General features: G+C 38.9%; 1 protein-coding gene across 2 annotated transcripts in view; it reads right to left on the minus strand.

The window, feature by feature from the left end:
* Positions 1 to 1,595: 1,595 nt before the first annotated feature.
* Positions 1,596 to 23,855, minus strand: part of LOC121515089 (NLR family CARD domain-containing protein 3-like) — a 32,338-nt gene continuing 10,078 nt past the window's right edge. For both annotated transcript variants that reach the window (XM_041795679.1, XM_041795678.1), the window contains exons 6-8: positions 7,234 to 7,407; positions 5,772 to 5,945; positions 1,596 to 4,911 (exon numbers count right to left, since the gene is read on the minus strand). In XM_041795679.1, coding sequence (XP_041651613.1) covers positions 4,902 to 4,911; positions 5,772 to 5,945; positions 7,234 to 7,407 — 358 coding nt within the window. In that variant the 3' untranslated portion in view covers positions 1,596 to 4,901. The remainder of the gene's footprint in view (positions 4,912 to 5,771; positions 5,946 to 7,233; positions 7,408 to 23,855) is intronic.

Consider the following 23,855-nt stretch of genomic DNA (forward strand, 5'->3'; position numbering starts at 1 on the left):
GCCTGGTTACGAGGAAAAGAAACTGAAACTTTGAAAACTACGGTGGCCCTGAAGGACAAATGCAAGAACATCTCATTTAACACAAATATACACCCCAAATTAGTTGATGAAATGCAAAAATATCGAATAAATATCAAAAACAAAAACATAAACCCAACCTAAAAATATTAATTATACGCAGGAATAGTTAAAAAAGTTCAACAAATATTTTATTAAACACAAATATTATGATTTTTGACAAAACAGTCAAGCACAAAAGCACTCATGCAATCATTAATACTGCTAGTAAATCTTTTTCAAAATAAATACAGTTTTGAGAGATTTTTACCTTCTGTCATGGCTCAGGTGGTCACAACAAAGAAGAGAGACTAAATGGCAAAGTTTTGAACAAGTCTTTATTTATCTAATCAAACAATTCTCCAGTTAAATCAAATTAGACCAGGGGTGTCAAACTCAAGGCCTGGGGGCCAAATCTGGCCCGTGGAACAGTTAAATCTGGCCCCCAATCTCATATTTCTGTTCTAACTGGTCCACCAGTCTGAGGTCTGCAGATTTCCTCCAGTATAAAAATGCGAACTTATCCTGATGATTGTTAAGTCATAAAATCTGAAAAAGTAAGGAGTAAAGATATTTAGACAAGAAGTCAGGGATGTGGGAAAAGAAATTAGTTTGTATTTTAATTTCATTTTTACCTCCGCCAAAGAGGTTTTATGTTTGGGTGGGTTTCTTTGTTTGTTAGTTTGTTTGTTAGCAACATAACTCAAAAAGTAATGGATGGATTTTCATGAAATTTTCAGGAAATGTCAGAAATAATAATAATAATAATAACTTTATTTGTATAGCACTTTTAAAAACATGGGTTTACAAAGTGCTTTGACAAGGGCAGAAGCAAGTACAAAAACAAAGCAACAACCCAGACAAAAGACAAGAAACAGAACGTGACATGTAGACAGATAATAATTCATCTACATCGATAAAGAGCAACAATATAGAACCAAACCTAGATGACCTGTGATGCCATGAAAACTAAGACATCACAGACATCAATCAGAGTGCAGACATCAAACCATACTGCACAGCTAAGACATCATGAACATCAGGATGCAGGCAAGACACAGACATCAGTACCATAAAATGATAGGAACCCAGGCAAAGCAGGAACCCAGCTACACAGGCTGAGACCGAGAGGACCAAAATTAAAGACATAAGAAATTAAAAGAGAAACAGTGAAATGTAAATAAGAGGGCAAAAACAGGTATTAAAACAGGGTAAAACAAGCTCTAAAACTGTAAAAGCAGTAAAATTGATAAGTATTATAACAGAGGTAAACATATGGGGAAGCAGTAAAGGAGAGATTAAGAGGAAATTAAACTAAAATATGTAAGAATCTGTGAGAAGATAAAAATTATCAAGAAATGGCATAAGGTAGAACTGATTAGATTTTGGGACTGATCCAGATCACCGTCTGAAACCAGGAATTTTTTTAAAGGATTCTGTACTATTGGGACAAAGAGCTAATGGCGGAGGTCTGTGCTGTTACCACTTTACACCAGGAGATGGCGGACATGAGTAACTTCAATCCCAGCAGCATTTTTTGGTGTGTTTCTATTCATAGTTTTGGAGTTTATGGAGTTTGAAAGATGCACGCCCGGTCGAGGAGACGACATGGAAATTCTCACCCCACAAACCACCACAAAAAAACATGTGCTCCAAAAGCACAGTCTCCATCCCTCCAGGACTGAACTCATCTCGGGGGGATTGGTCCTTCCAGGCTGCTGCTCCGTGGCTGTAGATCCCCCTCCCTGACCACCAGAGGGTGCCACAGCTGGTTAAGATATTCAAAAAGAGACTTCAAACCTTTCCAGTACAGCATCCATGAATGTGATTAACCATTTTATACCTTCTTTACAGTTACAGTGACTGTTTGTCCAACTGCTCTCAGTGATTCCTAACTTCTGCTTGCTCTGACTGTTTAAATACTCATGTTCTTAATGTTTGACCTTTATTATGTTTCCTAATTATGTAGTACTTTGGGGTTTGTTTAAAATGTAAAGTGTGTTTAATGTAAATAGCGTTATTATAAATAGAAGTTAATGTGACATGTTCATGCTCAACCAGCAAAGAGAAGCTGAAACTACTGTAATATGAGGACATTTGTTGGATCTTCTTAGAAGCTGAGCTGCTGCGTTTTGCACTGTCTGCTAGTGGTGGATTGATTTCTGGCTGAGACAGGTGTATCATGAGTCACAGTTATCAATAAAAGCATGAATGAGTTTTTCTAAGTCATTAGCTGACATGAGGGATTTGACATTGGCTGTATTTCTGTGGTGGTAAAAGCAGGACTGGACAACTTTTAAACAAAGCACAACTCTTGATCAAAAATGACTCCAAGATTTCTGGCAGAGGATTTTACTAAAGGACTTAAGTTACCGAGCTGTGAGGTGATTTAATTTCTTTTAGGGACTAATGACAATAACTCCAGGTTTTGTTTCCTTTAAGTTGTAGAAAGTTGTCTGACATCCAGGATTTGATTTCTGTGAGACTTGCTTAAATTATTGATGTTTGACCCGTCACCAGGTGCGATGGGGACATAAAGTCACGTAGCAGTGAAAATGGATGATTTATAAATAACACTGTGAAGAGGGTGCATATAGATGGGAAATAAAGCTGGAGCTAAGACTGAACCCTGGTGGACCCCATGGGAAAGCTTAGTCTTTGACAGACCCAGCTATGAACACAGCAAAGCACTTGTTATTAAGGTAAGACCTGAACCAGTCTAGGGCCACATCACCGATACCTGCCCACTTCTGTAATCTGATAACAAGAATGTTAGGATCTATTGTACTGAAGATGGCGCTTAGATCCAGGAGGACAAGAGTGGTGCAGCTGCTGCCATCTTCTGCCAATAAAAGTTCATTACACACCTGGAATGTTTTTAAAAATAGACTACTGTCAGATAGATGAGATTGGAGTTGCTTAAAAACTACTTCTTCCAGGAAGTAGTAGTAGTTTTCAAGGGTGGTTTTTGAGGTGGGGTTCCACTATGGTAATTACTAAATAGGGAAAAAGCCAGCTGAAGAGAGGAACTTATAATGGCTGAAATATAAGGGCAGATTGTGGCATGGTTTCCTTTAGGAGCCTTGTAGGGACTGCATCCAGGGGGCAGGTGGAAGACCTCATTCAGGACCAACAAGGCAGTCCAGAGTGCTAAACAGTTTAGGGATTTTTTTGTAGTTTAGGAAATCCAGTTTGAAAGATCCTGTGATGAATACGGAGTTTATGGACCTTCCATTTGCGCTCTATTTTACGGACTTCCCTTTTCATGGAGTGTGTGTGGTCTAACAGCCAGAGGAGGGTTCAAGCTGAGTTCAGGTCATGGAGATCATCTGTTGAACTAAAGTGGCGGGGTACATACCCAGAGAGCACTAGCTGTGATTTCAATAACATTTGGTTAAAAACACGTTAAAATCAGCTCTAAACATCTGAGAACAGATTTAAACCAGTTAAAATAAGGCAACAACATCAACATGTCACAAAACAAAGTTTGATCTTTAAATAGAGATACTTGCCAAAAATAATGTTGCAATCATTTTTAGTCAGAAAATCCAGTCCAGTCCAAGAAGTGATTCAACGTGAAGTTAAAGTTTCTGGATCATCTTGTTGAAACGTTGGTTGTAACATCACAGCTGAATCATTATCAATCATCTAACAAAACTGGCTTTATAATTTCCATAATTTCTTCAACTTGGCATCAAAACATTGATGAAAACTATGATCATTTTGCAGAAGTAGTGGAAGATGCATAATATAATATACTCAGATCATTCACCTATTTCTATTACATTCTCCCATATTCTTAATAACTTCAAGTCCCCCAAATGGTCACTAAATAATTCTGACTTCAAAACAATGATTATCCAAAACATTGAGCTCTTTTTAAAAGAAAACACCAATTAAGAACTAAGATTTGGAACAATATGGGAAGCATATAAAGCCACTTACCAGGGCTGGATAATTAGCTATGCCTCACATAAAAATAAAACTACAAAACAAACAGAAAAATTAAGAACTACCCTGACAGAACCAGAAAATAAACACGTCTTCCCTAAAAATGACACAATATATCAAGAATTAACTGATGCCAAATCTGAACTAAACTCCCTGAGAAATAATAAATAGAAATTTGCCCTTTATCAATTAAAATGAAAAAACTATGAGATGGATGAAAAGACAGGCAAAATGTTAGCACGCAGACTCCAGAAAGAAAAAACTCTAGATTAATACCAGCCATAAAAACGGACAAAACAGTGGGGGAAATCTTGTCTAAACAAAGAGAGAATTTCATCAGTGCTCATTTTTCATACATTTATAAAACTACAGCATTTTATGAGCTTCATGCTGTGTCAAAAACATCATAAATGGATCAGTCTGAATCACTCTCAACAGAGAGGAGAAAGATAACGGTACATGCTCAGGTATTTTGGCTGCTCATTAGTGCTGACATGTTACCAGACAAACAGAATTAAAAAAAAAAGGTTATTTTGGTCGCTGCAGCTTTCCGTCTGTGCCACAGAGAGCTAAGATACCAAAGTTGAGCTAACCCTGGTTCATGTATTTCCACAGGGGGGCGCTGTGACAGAAAGCTCAACATCTGTATCCAAGTGGAGGCGTTCATCTTCAGTCATTGAGTCCTAAAGCAGTTTACGCTGAGAATCTGTGTTAGAATAGAAACATGAGGGAGGTCCACAGTGGAGCTGATCTCAGAGCAGTCTCATCTCCACTGGTTGGGATTGGTCTGTCAGTCTCCCAGTAACACGGCCCAGTTACAGACTCACCACACACAAGCTGCTGCTTCCTCCTCTCTGACCAGCAGGACCATCAGGATCCTCTCATTAATCACTTTAACTCCACCTGAGGATAAAAGAGAGAGAGAGAGAGAGATTCCACACTGTGAGGGACTTGATGAGTTCTTATCAGAGATCAGAACATCCAGTAAGAAGAGCAGCAGGGACTTCAGTCCTGCTCACATCACAGTAATCCTGTAAAGGAGCACGCTCTCTCTCAGCTCTCCTCTTCACATGTTGCTGACTTGAAGCTTAAAGGCAAACAGAGTCCTTGAAGGCATCATGATGTCAGAGAGGGTTTAGTGACGTATAGGGCCCGACAGATAAATCCGCTGGCTGATTTAATCTGCTGATTATAGCTTATTAAAAATAATTGGTAATCAGCCAATACTTTGCAGATGAATGCAAACTGGATGAGTTTGTGACTTAGTTAAATTCTTCAGTTACTGTGCCCACCTGTAGACATATTCTTTATATAACATGGATATGATGAATCACTGATTTAAGACCATGTTGCTCAAGATAGTAACGTCCCACTAATGAACCTGATCACACCTTGTTTTAAGAGAATTCAGGTAAAGGAGAAAGATCTGATTCAACTCTACTGACGTAAAGTTCAGAGTAAATTCTGTCCAATCGTTCCTCCAACCATCTCATCAGTGTCCAGCTCCTCAGCTCATCCTGCACCCTTCTTCCTCCTCCTCCACCACCAGGGTCTACTCTCCATCAGGTGTCTTGATCTGATCTGAGCCTCACTACACCTTTGAGTACATGAAGAGCTCACAATAGAGTTTAGGCACCAATGACATTACACATTTCCTTCACTTCTAAACCTGAAAATAAACCTCATAATGAAGTCTCTCCTGACTGAACTGTTAGTGTAACACTGTAGAGACCAGCATGGACTAAATCAAACACTCTACTTACTGCAGAGTCTTCAGTCTGTAGTCCGGATCCTTCTGAAGATCAGACAGTGGCTTCACATCTGAATGCCGCAGGTTGTTGTACCTCAGCCACAACTCTCTCAGATGTGAGGGGTTAGACCTCAGAGCTGAGGCCAGAGAAGAACAGCTGATCTTTGACAAACCACAGCTGACCAACCTGATTAAGGACAAAAGATGACAAAAATAATCTACAATCCAATTAAAATGCAAAGACAACATAAAGTCCAAAAATGAGTTTCTTCCTAAAATAAGTAGAGCCTTTATCATTGTGTTAGTGAGGATCATTAAATGTCAGCTTTCTAAAGACATCATCCAAACATTCATAAACCTGTTCATGTCAGTAAAGACACTAACATGTTACTGATCTCAGCCAAGTCTGTGATTAGACGACAAATACTCAGCTTTAAATATCTGAACTCTGAAAATTGTTTTTGTTTTTCTTTCTGTGTGTTAACCAAGAATCAAACACTGATCAGTGGGGGTGTTAATGAGACACTTGGCTCACAAGATGAGATAAAATTTCTGTCTAATAATCTTTACTCTATACTGGGGCATACACTGTGTGCGTTTGAAAGTCTCCCTGAACGATTAAACAAAAAATGCTTGATATCAGCATTTTGAGTAAATTTGAACTGAAAAAAATCACACAGAGGCCACTATGTTTGGTCTGCACAGGTAGTGTGATACCACTTGGCCACAGAGCTCCTCAACGTACTCTGCCTTAACCGCTGTTTCAGTCTGGCATCTCACACACAGAGAATTATGAGATTTGAGGTCTTGTCTAGAACTGCATGCTTTACTAGAGCCAGTTAAAAAATTAATATGACTTGTTAGTTGTTAAGTAAACAAAAGACTGTCTCTATCATGGGCAAAATGTCAAACATCTCCAGCATTTTACTTGGAAAAAAGGGGGAAACCAAAGCTGTAATCCTGGCACCGTCCTGATTTCACTTTTCAGTATGAGAACTCAAGGCCATAATGCAATATGAACACTTCAATCTCAAGTCTAAATCAAAGTGAATGCTAAGGTTAAATCACCTGTTAGAGGAGAATGCATTCAGTCTGAGCAGAGGCAGGAATAAAACTTATCCCACCCAGAGATGAAAATTTTATCATCAGAGGGGGAATATCAGAACCAGAGGGGGGAAATCTCCCCCATCCCCCTCAGGCAAAATCACACCCTGGATACAGGTAAAGAAAATCTAATGTCTGAGCATTTACATTAATTTTAAAAAAGGATATACCTGAAGACTTGGAGCACTCCAGTTTACAAATTTGGTCAAGTAAATTATTATTTTATGACTAAAGCCTTAATTAAAACTTACAGAAGTAGTGACAGGAATCTTAAACTTGATGGATGTCAGATTCATCTTAATGTGAAAATGGTTTGGTTGAAAATAAAATACACTAGATCAGCAGCAGAAACAGAGACGAAGTGAACTGACCACAGAAACTCCAGCTGACAGTTTGGACTCTTCAGAATATCACACAGAAGCTTCACTCCTGAATCCTGCAGGTTGTTGTGGCTCAGCCACAGCTTTCTCAGATTGGAGGGGTTGGACCTCAGAGCTGAGGCCAGAGAAGAACAGCTGATCTTTGACAAACCACAGCGATCCAACCTGATTAAGGACAAAAGATGACAAAAATAATCAACAATCCAATTTAAATGCAAATATAATAGAAATGATTCAAATGAAAGAGACTGTCCCTAAAATAGACTTTATCATTGTGTTAATGAGGATCATTAAAATGTCAGTTTTTTAACAGACATCCAAACATTCGTTCATGTCATAAAATCACTAACACGTTACTGATCTCAGCCAGTCTGTGATTAGAGAAAAAATACACACTCAGCATTGAAATATCTGAACTCAGAAAATCACTCTGATAATTCTCTGTGTTCTGAGAATCAAAACACCGTTCGGTAATGGAGTCACAAGACACTTGGCTCATGACTTCTACCTTCTCCTACCTTCTTCTACCAGACTGAGCCGTTTTATTTAATTTTTCCCCATCGGTCAAATAATTGGTATTTTCCCTGTTACTAAAATGGAGCATTTCTGAGGCTGCTGATGGCTAGCATACCAAATAATTGCAGCACAAATACACACTGGAGATCAAAATTAGAGAACAATTTATGAACACTTGATTTATTCCAAAATAATGTAATCTTCATTGCTCAACATTTGAAGATTTTATTTTGTTGTGGCAGTACCATGCTACTGGAACATTGTTTTAACCCTTATGCCCTCCTCTGGCATTTTTGTCCATTTTTCTCAACTTTTTTTTGTTTTTTTTAATTTGTGATAATTTTCTCAGTTTTACAGCTTGTGGCATGAATTTTTACAGGAATTTTTCTGCCTAGTTAAATTTTTGAAATCCAACAGTTTTACTCTTACATGTCATTTATACTCTATTGATGCATTTTGTATCCTCTGGACAACTTCAAGGCAAAAATGTACACATACAAAAAACTGCCATTAAATCACTATACATCAGTATTTTTTTCTACTTTTTTCATAAATCTCCTAAACAATTTTAGACCTGCTCAAAAATACCAAACATGCAATCATTTTCAAGAGTTTAACCCTTTAAATGCCGGTTTGATTGTTTGAAATATTTTCTGTTTAACCAAAAAAAAAAAAAAAAAAAAAAAAAAAAAAAAAAGTAAATTATTTCCTATATAATCAATAGTGGAAAGATGGGGCTTTGGTGCTGATGAGAGTCTTGGGTGGTTCAAAGATTAGCGACAAAATTGATTTGATTGCATTAGTATTTTTTATGTAGTGCCAGCTTTAACATTAGGGCACCCCCTGAACACCTTTGAGGCAAAAATGTACATGTACAAAAAAAACTGCTATTAAATCAGCATACACCAATATTTTTTTCTACTTTTTTCCATAAATCTCTTTAACAACTTCAGACCTGCTCAAAACTACCAAATATTCAATAATTCCCAGAATTTTAACCCTTTTAATGCCAGTTTGATTATTTGAAATATTTCATTATTTACTGCAAAAAAAAAAAAAAAACACAAAAAGTGGATTATTTTCCATATATTAAATAGTGAAAAGATGGGGCTTTGGGGTGATGAGAGTCTTGGATGGGTCAACGATTAGCAACAAAGCTGATTTGATATCATTTGTATTTTTTACGTTGTGCCGGATAAACCCTCTGGACCAGGGTTTGACATTAACACCCGCCAACTAGCCAAATGCAGGTGGATTTGGGCCGTGGCTGGTAGCAGCATGACTCTAACTAGCCACGATGGCGGGTTGAATTTATCAGTGTCACATCTTATGCTTCACTCTGAAAGTGCTTGTCTGATAGCCCTTATGATTTAGGCTTGTTACAGAGAGGCCGTTCTGCACATAAAGGCTCAAATTTCCCTCCAGAACAACAGAGAAGTGGCTGGTCTCTTCATCCATTCATGCGTTTTTACGCAGCGCCAAGAGCTTTGATGCTGTATGACACACATAAACGCGACACTCATAGACATATACAGACACACACTCGCACCGATGTGTTGGTTAGACTGAAGGTTTCTATCTGTTTAGGGAAAATGTTTCAGAATTTGCAGGATAAACTCAGACCTGAACTTTCTCCTGCTTTAAAGCGCCTCTCTATCCATGGAGGATCATCGCATGAGTACCGTTTATGTTTAAGTGTGTGTGTGTGTGTGCTCCAGCTGTGTGTCTCTGTCACTCGTGCGAACCAGACCGTCGGTGTGTCTCAATATTGTTTCAATAATACTCCATCTATCATCTATATTCTTCGTTTGTTGAAGGTGATCTCAATGATAAAAACCTCTGCAAAGGTGTGCATACTTTAAATGTTATTGAAACTTTTAAACGTTTGTATATTCAGGGTTAATTATAAATTTGCCAAAAATCGATAATTAACGGTTATAAAAGATGAGAGAAACTCTGAGACTTTAAATCAGTTCACTGAGGCAGTGAGAAACAGAGGCAGTAATCATTTCAGGGGTGAAAAAGGGGCATCTTTTAAAGGATGTGTTTTGTGTATTTTTGAAGAGGTGAGTGTAAAAACATGGCCTCCTGCCGTTGCTGTACTCAAAACAAAAACAGTTGTTGGTGAGTATATGCACCTGGCTGCTTCCCTAACGATGAGTGGAGATGATAACCTGACACACCAGATGGATTTGTTTCACACATCCATCTGGGAAAGCTTCAATAGGAAACGTTTGGGAAGAGGCAGAGGATTTAAAAAAACTCGTAGGGTGATTGGATGAACGTTCTGTCACATCTCTACAATCAGAGCAACAAAACGTGACGTAACCGCTACTGAGGAATAACGCGAAACATGGCGACTGTAGACATGTCGGTACACGACTTCTGTCATTTTTGAAAAGAAAACAACTCACTGCTGTTCTTTGTTCTTCTGTTAACGAAGAAATGTCATCAAGTTCTGATAAAAAAACTGGTGCTTTAGCAGCATCCACGCTAATCTCTTCCTCCATGATTGCACCGGTCTCCTGTTGCTGCTTGCTTACGTCACGACTCCGCCGCGCCTGAAAGTACTGCCTCTTGTCGCTGAATGGTTCTGTCACTTTCTAACCGGGCTCAAACGGTTCAGACCGGAGCGTTGCAAGATGGATTCACCAGTAAGAAACACGGAGTATCCATCTGCTTTGCAAAGTAAGCACAGGAAAAGGCCCCAGAGGTGTAAGTAACCAAAAGTGATGATGAAAATTAAGGTGATAAAATATACTGTATATGATTTGATTTATTAAAAATAGAAAAATCTATGAATTAAAAGAAAAGCTGTCCTTAACCTAACTGCTACTGACTGTACCTTATCTCTCCTTTTCTTACACTGCTGCTTCTTATAGAGTTAGTCCAATTTATTAACAAAAAAAGCAAAAAACAACAACAATTAGATTACGGTACCAATATGTAAAATAAGTTTGAATGACTGTAACATATAAATATAGAGACTGTAGATTAGTAAAGAGATCATCATCAGACCACTGTCTTATAAAAAAATTCTTAACATTATGGATCATTTAGCTCATTAATATGGCACAAATTTAAAAAAATCTCATACTATAACCAATAAAATACCAACTAAGTGCTCTTTTGTAATATATATACATTCCATTTCTGGAATATACAGGTATAAATGTAAATATATCTGCTGTCCTTTCTAGAGTCTTTATATAAAATCTGCAAGTTGTAAGGACCCAACTATAGTGATAACAGTCAAATTGTGCTTGTCATCTCCAGAGATGATGAAATGTTCCCTTTTTCCCACCTTTTTGAAGACTGTGCAGAGCTTCAAAGTGTCATGTTTTCATTTTCTCTAGTTTGTTTGCTCTGTTGACTTGAAAATTTAAAAAACTGAAAAATATATTTGTAAAAATACTGCATTAAGGGATGATAGCTGCTGCGCTGCATCTCTGTGTCATTTTGTTGTGTGAGATCATTTTCATCTCAGCAAGAAATATTACGTTTCCATCTCACCAGATCTTGATGTATGAGATCTCATCACACCCCTTCTGATCAGACGTTATTTGTGAATTAAGGCACGCCCCATGTACGCTGACGGCCTGGGCTCCAATCTGGCCGGAGGCCCTTTACCGCAAGTCTCTCCCCTGCTCTCGTCCCTGTTTCCGACTCTATCCACTGTCCTCCTCTAACAAAATAAATGCCCAAAATAGACCTTTGAAATAAATAAGGCCCTGAACTCCAAGCATACAGAAGTGAAAAGAACTTAGGCCTTATGAGTATTTACAAAAAATGGAAATCTCTGATACACCTGAAGACTTGCAGCACTCACTACTGACAAACTTGGTTAAAAACTCATTTGTTTTAGAAATAAAGACTTAGACATTAGAACAGTTGCAGCTGGAAACTAAAAATTCATGAATGTCAGATTCATCTTGATGTGAAAATGGTTCAGCTGATAATCACACGCATCAGATCAACAACAGAAACAGAGAATAAGTGAACTGACATCAGAGTCTCCAGTCGACAGTCTGGACTCTTCAGAAAATCACTCAGCTGCTCCACTCCTGAATCCTGCAGCTTGTTGTGACTCAGGTACAGATATCTCAGATGTGAGGGGTTGGTGATCAGAGCTGAGGCCAGAGAAGAACAGCTGATCTCTGACAAACTGCAGGACCTCAATCTGAAAAAAGAGATTAAAAAATACATTAAAATTAAAAATCTGAATTCAGATGTAACCACAACAACACTGTCAGAATTAAAAGCCTGTTACCTAAATAAGTAAGGAGACTGAATCATTGTGGTAGTGATGATCATCCATCGAAGCCCAAGACAGTTTGTTATTTTTGCTCGCCTGTTTTTTTTCATGCTAAAATGCCAGTAGAATCTTAAACCCTTTAAGCACAATCAAGTCATAAACATCTAGATTTTTTAGGACAACCTGGGCTATCATATGTGTGTGATGTAAAGATGTCAGATGAATCTATCACAAGTTATATGAACAGAAAGACCAAGTCAAAGGACAACACGGATATTGAATCTCATAGAATAATATACAAGTCACACCCAGATTAACAATGGGCATGTTTTACACCTTTATTTAGTTCCTACAGGCCTTACCTATCAGGATAAAAAAATAACTTTTAATAAACCTACAACAAACAGTATCACTGTCATTCCATAAAACCAATTTACACTTTGTGCTTACGTGGTATTCCAGTGCATAAAATGCTCATTAATCATATTTTAGGAGCCCAAACATCCTTTTTTTCATTTTTTGGGCCACAGAAGAATATTTTTTCTTAACTGTCCAATGGGCAGATGAAAATCTTGTCTTTTTTAATCTTTGGCTGGCCCTGATTGGTCGCTATCACCACAGAGGAAGAAACTGGAGCATCGTGATTGGCTGACAAGCTGATGGGAGGTTGTTATCGTTTACTTCTGGTGTCAAACTGAAGGACAGCTAGCAAGACTGCTGAGTTTTATACCACAAAAAATGTAATACAAATACATATTATCATGAATTTAGTGATGTGAATTTGTAATATCAAAGTGATGAAAAAACACAGTGATTTGTGCCTGTATTAAAAATGTTTTGTAAGGGATATAAATGTCATAATCCACAGTATCCAAGGTAAGCTTCCAATCACAATTTATTCCATAAAGATCCGTCTAATGGTTCCTGAGATATTGAAAACAACGCATGCTCTGCGTTCAGTGTGATGTCAGCTTTCTAAAGACATCATCCAAACATTTATACTGTAGACTAGTAAAGACAACATCATCAGACCACTGTCTAATAAAAATTCTTAACATTATGGATCATTTAGCTTATTTATATGGCACAAATAAAAAAAAAATCTCAAACCATAACCCATAAAATATCAACTAAGTGCTCTTTTGTAATATATATACATTCCATTTCTGGAATATACAGGTATAAATGTAAATATATCTGCTGTCCTTTCTAGAGTCTTTATATAAAATCTGCAAGTTGTAAGGACCCAACTATAGTGATAACAGTCAAATTGTGCTTGTCATCTCAAGAGATGATGAAATGTTCCCTTTTTCCCACCTTTTTAAAGACTGTGCAGAGCTTCAAAGTGTCATGTTTTCATTTTCTCTAGTTTGTTTGTTCTGTTGACTTGAAAATTTAAAAACTTAAAAACACATTTGTAAAAATACTGCATTAAGGGATGATAGCTGCTGCGCTGCATCTCTGTGTCATTTTGTTGTGTGAGATCATTTTCACCTCAGCAAGAAATATTATGTTTCCATCTCACCAGATCTTGATGTATGAGATCTCATCACACCCCTTCTGATCAGACGTTATTTGTGAATTAAGGCACGCCCCATGTACGCTGACGGCCTGGGCTCCAATCTGGCCTGAGGCCCTTTACCGCAAGTCTCTCCCCTGCTCTCGTCCCTGTTTCCGACTCTATCCACTGTCCTCCTCTAACAAAATAAATGCCCAAAATAGACCTTTGAAATAAATAAGGCCCTGAACTCCAAGCATACAGAAGTGAAAAGAACTTAGGCCTTATGAGTATTTACAAAAAATGGAAATCTCTGATACACCTGAAGACTTGCAGCACTCACTACTGACAAACTTGGTTAAAAACTCATTTGTTTTAGAAATAAAGACTTAGACATTAGAGCAGTTGCAGCTGGAAACTAAAAATTCATGAATGTCAGATTCATCTTGATGTGAAAATGGTTCAGCTGATAATCACACGAATCAGATCAACAACAGAAACAGAGGATAAGTGAACTGACCCCAGAGTCTCCAGTCGACAGTCTGGACTCTTCAGAAAATCACTCAGCTGCTCCACTCCTGAATCCTGCAGGTTGTTGTCACCCAGGTACAGATATCTCAGATGTGAGGGGTTGGTGATCAGAGCTGAGGCCAGAGAAGAACAGCTGATCTCTGACAAACTGCAGGACCTCAATCTGAATACAGATAAAATGAACAAGTGTTTAAGAGAACATGCATGAACTGCATAAACTTACACAGTGTAGTGTAGAAAACAATAAATCCGACCACTGAACACAACACAATGCTGGGTCAAATATAAACTAATGAATGAAAAATAAAAATAATAATAAGTAGCTCCATAATTGTTATTTTAAAGCACTGACAACGACAACATGCTACTTCTTTAACAGGCTTCTTCATAATTTCACCTCTTCACTCTGCAACCTCAACCAAAAACTTCAAATGTACATTAACAGGTTTTTCTAACAGAAATTTTAAAAATATAACAATCTAAAAATGATTTTAGATTGAACTGAGGATCTTGAAGTTTGCTTTAAGGCCAAAAAAAAAAAAAAACACCGGGATGAACATAAACAAGGAACACATCTGTAATATTTATTGCAGTTGAGGACAAGATATCTTGAAGGGGACATATTTGACCCTTTTTAGACAAGTTTAGATTGTTCTCAGAGATCCCAAAAACTTATCTGTGAAGTCTGTTACTGAAAAACACTCCAGTATGGGATTCTTGCATGTCTAAAACCCCCTCTGTTTCAGCCCTGCTCTGAACAAGCTGTTTCTCTGTCTGTGGCTTTAAATGTTACTGATCTCTCTGACTCCGCCCCTGACCACACCCCTCTCAGGAAATGGATGTGGCACTCCTGATGTTACAATGTTAAAGACATTTTTTTTTTTTCAAAAGTTTAGGACCTGACTGTGATTTGAACCATCAATCTCCCAGATTAGAACCAGCAGGATAACCCACTGAGCTATTAAGAATCTCAGCTGGCAGCTCAGAGGAAGATCAGGAGACGAGGGGGGAACTTTCTTCCTTATTCCCCATGTGAGGTCATGAGGGTAAAATCTGAGAACGGCTTGTTTCAGCAGACATTTACTGAAAGGTGGAGAAAGAGGGGGTGGAAGGGAATGGATTTTTCTGGTATTTGAAGGGATTGTGGACAGGCCAGGGGAACATATTTTCGTTATAGTTTTCCTAAATTAACCTGACTCGAGCTAACTCCAATCTGGCTTAAACAATCAGCATGTGTGCTTGTGTATGGGATGTTTAGGAAGCCCAAATCAATCGACAGTTGAAAAGAGGATACTAAATGTTAAAAAAAACATATATCTAAGAGTTTTAGGAGGAAACTGAACACATTTTGACCAAAAAAGGCAACATTATCCACTATTAACAAATCAAAGAGGATGTTGTTGTCAAGAAATGTCGGTGGATTAAGGACGTTCATACAATCCTGAGTGATGATAATGCCTAAGGAGCAGAGTCAGAATCACTCATATGAACATCTTGTGAAATCATTGATGTCTGTCTGTCTGTCTATAGATTAGAGAGGAATCAAATGTATATTTTTGTTAAACAGTATGCAGTAATCTTTAAAAAAAATATTTAACTATATTGTGTTCATTAAACACTAAGGCCCAGCCTTTTGCAAATCCTTCAATCATTAATTTTCCACTTGTAGCTGTTGTCTAAACTGGTTTTAACAATTTTGATGAATAAAAAAAGTGTTTCAGATAAACTAAACTATAACTAAATAAACTGTTAATAAAAATACTTTGTAAAAAAAAAAAAAGATTTTATAAACCTTTTACAATAGAATTCTTTGATGCCATTTTAATGCATCCATTACAGGTTAGATAGAAGGTTTGTTGTACACTTCATTTGCATTATTTGTAGTTTATTTGCACAAAGTGCTACAACTTAAAAACCACAGGTTTTAAACCTAAGGATAATTTATTAAAATCAGAATTTACTTTAGTGTAAAATCTTGGCTCCTTCTTTGAGAAATCACGTTTCAAAGTTTATGGTGATACTGACCCACAGCCAACGCTATTTTTCAGTTAGTCTTTGGAAGTACAGTATACCTGAGAAATACTAAGTTTTATTGTGGAAAAAACTGAAATAATCTGTTTTTCAAGATTCCTGTGAAAATATTGTCATGGTGTTATAAAATAACCTTGCAAAGCAGATGGACACGCCCGTTTCCTTGTTTCTCTCTGGTGAATCTATCTTGCAAAGCTTCTGTCTGAACTGTTTGGGCCCGATTAGAAAGTGACAGGACTGTTTTGAATTAAATTAATAAACACAAGGAAAAAAAAAAAAAGAAAGTGACAGGACCAATCAGCGACAAGAGGCAGTGCTTTAGGGTGCAGCAGAGTCATGATGTAAGCAAGCAGCAACAAGATGCAGGTGCCATTATGGCGAAAAACATTAGCGTGGATGCTGCTAAAGCGGCAGTTTTATCAGAACTTGACGACATTTCTTTGTTAAAAGAAGAACAAAGAACAGCAGTGAGTTGTTTTTCTTTTTGAAAACAACAAAAGTCGAGTACTGACATGTCTATAGTCGCCATGTTTCATGTTATTCCTCCGTAGCTGCGCACGCGCAGCTCAATAGCGGCTATGTCACGTGTTTTGTTGCTCTGATTGGTCCGTACAGATGTGACAGAACGTTCATCCAATCTGCCTTTTCCCAAATGTTTCCTATAGAAGCTTTTCCAGATGGATGTGTGAAACATCCATCTGATGTGTCAGGTTAGTTACAAAATGTATTGCTGAAATTTGTTGCCTGGATGAATTTAATCTGTCAACGAGGGCAACAATACGCTCGACAGAACCTTATGTGGTGTACCAGTTTCGGTCAATCTGACATTTTTTGAAGCAGACTTAAGCTGGGTGTACACTGCGATTTCAAGCTGACCACACGCCAGTCATGGCAGAATGTCATCTCATACTGTGCAACAATCTGAAGGTAGAGCATGACCTGAGTGCTCACACTGTGCGACTGAAGTCGGGACGGACTGTGACAGAAACCCACAGAGTTTCCTTTTAAAAAAGTCACAAGGTCTGGACAGGCTAGTTCTGAAGGTACCATGGTTACTCAGCTGAGACTTCAATTAGCCATGTTGATGGAATGAAATTCCTACTTAAATAAGCCAGACTAACGGAAGTTACAAAGGTAACTATGGTTCTGTGAATTCCTGGATGACTGCCAGTGGCAGTAAACAAAGTGGATGTGTCTCCTCGCACTCTGTTCAGGTCGAGATCTAATGTAAACAAAGTCACGTGAGTGACATGTGGGCTGACCACACCTGCTATAAATAGCATGTGACAGCCTACTTACGGCCTCTCAGAATCTTCTCGCATTGGAAAGTTCCGAGTGACCGGAATGACTGGCAGTCCTCCAGGAATTCACAGAACCATAGTTACCTTTGTAACTTCCGTTCTGTTTCATTCCTTCCTGACTGCCAGTGGCAGTAAACAAAGTGGATGATTTATGCCAGCAGTGTCACGAGGAACCAGACCCACCTATTGACTAGATGTAGATGCCAATGGCAGTATAGCCGACGTCAGTGTGGACCCCGATGCCACATTAAGGTGATAGAACCTCGAAAATGTACAAGGCGCCTTCCAGGATGCTGCTGCACAGATCTCTGAAAGCGACACCCCCCTCACTGCTGCCCAAGATGTAGCCATCCCCCTGGTGGAATGGCAGATAACATCTGAAGGAGCAGGCCTACCTGTAGCCTCATATGCCTGCTTAATGGCCTCAACAACCCAGTGGGAGAGCCTCTGCTTAGACAACGCACGCCCCTTATTCTGTCCACCGTAGCAGACAAACAGCTGCTCCGAGCACCTGAAGCTTTGTGTAGCCTCAATGTATAAGCGCAGTGCCCGGATGGGACACAGCAAGTTGGCCTTCTCCTCCATCTCTGACCTAAATGGAGGAGGACAGTAAGCCTCTAGTTCTATGGCCTGATTAATATGACTAGGGGACAAAACCTTTGGCAGAAAGGAGATATTTGGCCACAGTGTCACACCAGAGTTGTCTGCCTTCCACCAAAGGCATGTGGGACTAATTGAGAGAGCGTGAAGATCACTTACACTCTTGGCTGTCATAACTGCCAAGAGAAAAGCAGTCTTAAATGACAAGTTCTTCAAGGCTGCCCCTGCCATAGGCTCAAAGGGTGCCCTGCCCAAGACCTGCAGGACCAGAGGCAGGTCCCACGTAGCTGCATGCTTAATTCTAGGAGGGCGCAGCCTCCGGGCACCACAGAGAAACTGTGACACCCAGTGATGTGCCCCCACTGGTCTGCCATCAACAGGGCAATGATTTGAAGATATTGCTGCCACATACACCTTCAGAGTTGAAGCGGCATGGCCCACCTCAAAAAGATACTGCAAGTAGCGAAGGACATCTTGCACAGAACAAGATACTGGATCCAACTCTCTGTCCCTGCACCATGAAGAAAATGCAGACCAACAATTCCTGTATACTAACCTTGTAGAAAGAGCCCTAGCATTATGCAGGGTTTCCTGAATCGAGGGTTCAAGGTCAGTCAAAAGTGACTGCTCCCCCTCAGTGGCCACACCCATAGCTGAAGGAGGCCCGGAGACGGATGCCACACCCTTCCATCCAGCTGGGACAGGAGGTCTGTCCTCATTGGGAGCTGCCAGGGAACTCCCTCCACCAGACTGAGGAGGATGGGAAACCATGTCCTTGATGGCCATCTGGGAGCCACCAGGAGGACCCTGTGGCCAGACAACCTCACCCTGTGAAGCACTGGCATTATCAAGGGGATTGGAGGAAATGCATAAAGAAGACCCCTCGGCCAAGCATTGGCGAGGGCATCCATCCCCAGTGGAGCACTGGTCTCTGCCAAGGAGAACCATAGGAGGCAATGTGTCGTGCTCTCTAAAGCAAACAGGTCCACCTGTGCCTCCCCATACCGCTCCCAGATCAACTGTACCACCTGAGGGTGCAACCTCCACTCCCCAGGGGGCAGCCTCTTGCGTGAGAGGTAATCTGCCACCGCATTTGATCTGCCTGGAACATGGATTGCCCCTAGGGAGGCCAGCCGAGAATGAGCCCACTTCAACAACCTCTGGGCTTCTCTCAGAGACCCCAGTGACCTGGTGCCCCCCTGATGGTTCACATGAAACACAGCTGAGGTGCTGTCTGTTCGGATAAACACATGCTTGCCCCTGAGAAAGGGGGAGACAAGGAGGAGTTCTGTTTTATCACTATTGAGTTTAAGGAAGTTGGAGGTGAACCAGGATTTGATTTCTGAGAGGCAGTGGGTGAGGGAGGAGGGTGGGAGAGTGGAGTTAGGTTTTCTGGATAGGTAGAGCTGGGTGTCATCCGCGAAGCAGTTAAAGTGGATGCCAAATTTGCGAAAAATATTGCCAAGTGGGAGGAGGTAGATAATGAAGAGGAGGGGCCCCAGGACTGAGCCCTGGGGCACACATGAAGTGACGGGGGAGGGCTGAGAGGTGAAGGATTTGAGTTGGATGAACTGAGTGCGGCCTGTGAGGTAGGAGTGAAACCAGTGAAGGGGAGTGCAAGTGATGCCTATGGAGGAGAGTCTACTGAGGAGGATGGGGTGAGAGATGGTGTCGAAGGCCACACAGGAATTAAAACAGGAATTATGATGAAGCATAACAAAACACATTGCCAGGAGTTAAAATGGATTAAAGTTAAAGTAAACACGTTACTGCATAGGCTGAGGAAAAACTTTATAATAATGATGATAAAAAGAGGGGAGGAAAACTTTTCAGGCTCATTGAGATTCTTCATATAATGTCAGTGTTGTATTGTAAAGTGAAACAATTGAATGTGTTAACAGTGAAATAAGGGAAGTTAAAACTAGAATGAACAACATAACAAAAAATTAAAAACTGAAATAAAGACTAATTGATGAATATAGTTGAATTTTAAGCGAGGAAAATAACATAATTTACAAATAAACCAGATGATTAGGGTCATGATTTGACATATTGTAAAGTTAAAGAATTATGCATAAGTTTGATAGTTGATTTCCTGACAATGATTTTATGACTTAACTTTTCCTGGACATCATTCATGATAGAACCTAGCTTTGGAAACAACACAATAAAAGATTTAGGGTTAAGAGTCTAATCTAAATAAAGCAGATATTCTACACTAATCCCTGAGTTCAGGTAACACAGACTGTAAACTGATAACGAGGGAGTAAGAGCCAAACAGCAGATATGACATGGAGACTTGTCAAAGCTACGATACCAGGATAGGCCACAGAAACAAAAGCCAGTCAAGGCTATGAGAAAGGGAGACGCAGAGAGACGGAGACAACAACAAACATGATAGTGGGGAACAGAGGGTTCTGACACAGACAGTGAGATGGACGAACAGACACAGGGGACACAGATTCAGATTACATGACACAATAAGTGACACAAGTAGTGATGGCACTATGAAATACAGACCTTATACATTAGTGGACACAGCCATGACAAAACGACTACCATCACTGACTGGTGCATGGAATCAGGAAATTTGAAAACAGGAGGATGAAAAACAGGCCAAACTAGCAAAAAGCAGATCTACTAAATTTTTAAAACAAAGACTTAACTGAAGGAGAGATTTAACATGACAAGACTGCTGTCAAATTTTCTGTGAACTCATTTAAAGATAATAGAAATAATAGTAATGATAAAAATAATACACACTTGACACAGTATGTTGAAAATTACTATTGAACAGTGTAGATTTTTGTGGGAAGAGAGCAGTTGTCTTGACACATATTTGGATGCAAAAACAAATTTAACACAGTGGTTTTCCCCTAAAACTGGAGAACACCCTTGCCCGCTTGACCCCTTTGCCCTAGGCCAGTATGGAAGGCAGGATCATAGGGTTGGACGATTATGACAAAATGAAGATCATAATTAATTGAATTTTTGACCTGGATTTTGAACAATCTTGATTGGTGAACGGTTTTGAATATTTCCAACTGTTTGCTCATTTCTAATGATCAGCCCAGGACGGGTAGATCCGCAGTTTCCGTTTGGGGCTAAGTCCCAATACCTGGGTAGCGAGAGGACGACCTAACAGTCACTGTCACGATTACTTGGCCTATGTCTCCGTGAAATGGGACTCATGTTGAGTGTGGCAAAGAATGGGGCTTCACAGGACATTTGTAGGCTGAGGAGGGGGAGAACCTGTGTCATTTTCACTGATCAAAGAAAACGGACGTTTTGTTACCTGAATGCTGCTCTCTACACACAACATTTTAATTTGGCTGATTGTGAAAAAAGACAGCATTATCTATGCTGTCTTGTTTCAAAGGGGGATATGCATATCTGCAGATGTCAATTTTTTACATAAATGAAGTGTTAATTTTTTTACATAATTGAAGTGGGCCATCCTGTTTGTACAATACCAGACATGACTTCTACTGTGACGTGACGACAAAGCAGACACAGGAAAAGTGTGAGTCAGTTTTGCAGGAGTGTAGGATATCACAACCAGATTCAACACAAACAGCTGACCTAAAAAACTATATCTATACAGATTTGGCTGAAATTGTTCAGTAATGTTATTAGTTATGTTTAAAAGTGAGGTGTGGGGCCTAAAACAGTGGGAAACATCCTGGGACTTTACTAAGGAAAATGTCATGTCCAGTTTTGTAGAGACCTTATAGATGCACAGAAACGGTCTAAACACTGAAAATTATGAATTATTTGGTGCTTACCAAGATTTAAAAACTCAGATTCAGAAGTTTGAGATGATTCTCATTAAATAAATCTTCTTTTAAGACTCACATATTTTTTGGATGATTGCCGTTTGCTTTGTGGTGCAAAGGTTATGTTAAAATGTCTTTGTTTGAGCCATAAAAAGGTTTCAAATGTAAACAAAATTAGAATTATTGAAAAAGAAAACAAATGTAAATCCATTATATATTGGCAAAATGAAATAAAATCCTAGAATAAATTAGAATATTATTGTCCACTGAGACGAGAGTACTTTTTAACTTATGCATACGAGAAACACGAAACAAAGGGAAATTTTTAACAATGTACAGACTGAGAGACCATAAACTAGAAACTGAAACAGGCCATAGGAAAAACTGTTGTTGTTGTGCTGTTGTACTTGTTGTATGAATGAGGAAAAAACTGAAGATGAAATACATTTTCTCTTGATTTGTCTAATGTATGAAGCTGTAAGAAAGACATTTTTGAGCCAAATTACATCAAAATTATAGCAGTCACATGGAGAACTAATGAGACTAAGTCTAGTAGAAGATTTTCAAGAAATACACTTAGTTGCACATTTTGTTTCTGAAGGTCTTGACATTAGAGATAACTTTGTGTTTTTAGTATTTTATTATTATCAGTATTATTATTGTGACTGTCATTATTAGTGTTTGTTTTTGAAGTTCTCTGATTTGTCAACAAAAGTGTCAACAATTAACAACATTAACCCACTGGAACCTGAAAGCACAAATTATAGCCAGAAACTTCTAATTCTGTGAACTGAAATGTTTATTTGACCTTCTACTGAAATTCAAAAGATCCTAATTTCCATAAAAATATCATTTTTGGTAACTGATAATACACCTGAGAGCAATTCTATCATTAATAGGATTATATTCAGGAGTTTTTTAGTTATTTATTGATCATGTTGATAGGTAGAGGTGCCATAAAAAGTATGTATGAAAAATGATTTAACAGACTTTAAGGGATTGAAGCATATTTTATTTCCAAATTTGAATTTGAACTTTGATTTTAGGGCCATATTATATTAGTTACATGAGACGATGGGCAGTGTGTTCTAAGGGGGACTATATTCTGTTTAGGGAATAATACAAAGCTTAATTTTTTTTGACTAGGCCTGGCCCTTAAAGGCCTGAATTATTGATGTAATTGGTGTACCTAGGGGTGTGTCAGACCACTTTAAATTATCTGACCAAATTTCTGGTGGCTTTGAATCAACTGACCTTTGGATCACTCTAAACAAAACATAGATCGCATAAATTAAATACACTATGACGTTCAGCACCTGACCAACCTGACCAGAGACGCCATTTCTGGCTTATCGGAACAACTAGCTGCCACATCCCTAATGAGTCTGCAAATTAGTCTGGCATTAGATGTGTTATGGGGTAAAAAGGGGGTGTGCTATGTTTAGAGATTAATGCGGTATCTAAATTGTTAACAGTACAGGCGCAGATGAAACAATGACAGAAAGCCTAGTATGATCCAAAATCTCTCTTAAACTAAACTGCTGAAGATTCAGATTATTGTAAATATGATCAAATCATATTTAAAGGGGGAATTGTGAGATATTACAAGATGACACATTGTACTTTTAGATATAGTTAATCTTTTTCTCTGCTAAGATTAGAGTGAGTGGCTCTTTTGTATACAGTGATAATGACAGCTAAGGTTAACGTTAGTGAGACCACTCTTTGTTACAGGGAAGTGTCATAATTCACAGGACTCCTCCTCACTAGGAAGTGTAGGAGAATCCTCCCCTGAAGATAAAAAGAGAGACACTTCCTGAGCTCGAGAGCTTTCTGCTCGGGGAGCTCACTGGGACACACAGATGGGTGATATTTGTGACATTTTGTAAACTTTATATGTAATCCTTAATAAACTTTGGGTCAATGACCATTTAAGCCGAACTAATGCTCTCTTTGTCCTTCTGCCAATAAGAGAACAGCACAAAATACTGACACAGAGGTACACTATATTTCCAAAAGTATTCGCTGCCTTGACTCACATATGAACTTCAGTGACATCCCATTCTTAATCCACAGGGTTTAATATGATGCTGGTCCACCCTTTG

This window comes from Cheilinus undulatus, linkage group 9, assembly GCF_018320785.1.
Source record: "Cheilinus undulatus linkage group 9, ASM1832078v1, whole genome shotgun sequence".
NCBI classification, from domain to species: Eukaryota; Metazoa; Chordata; class Actinopteri; order Labriformes; family Labridae; genus Cheilinus; species Cheilinus undulatus.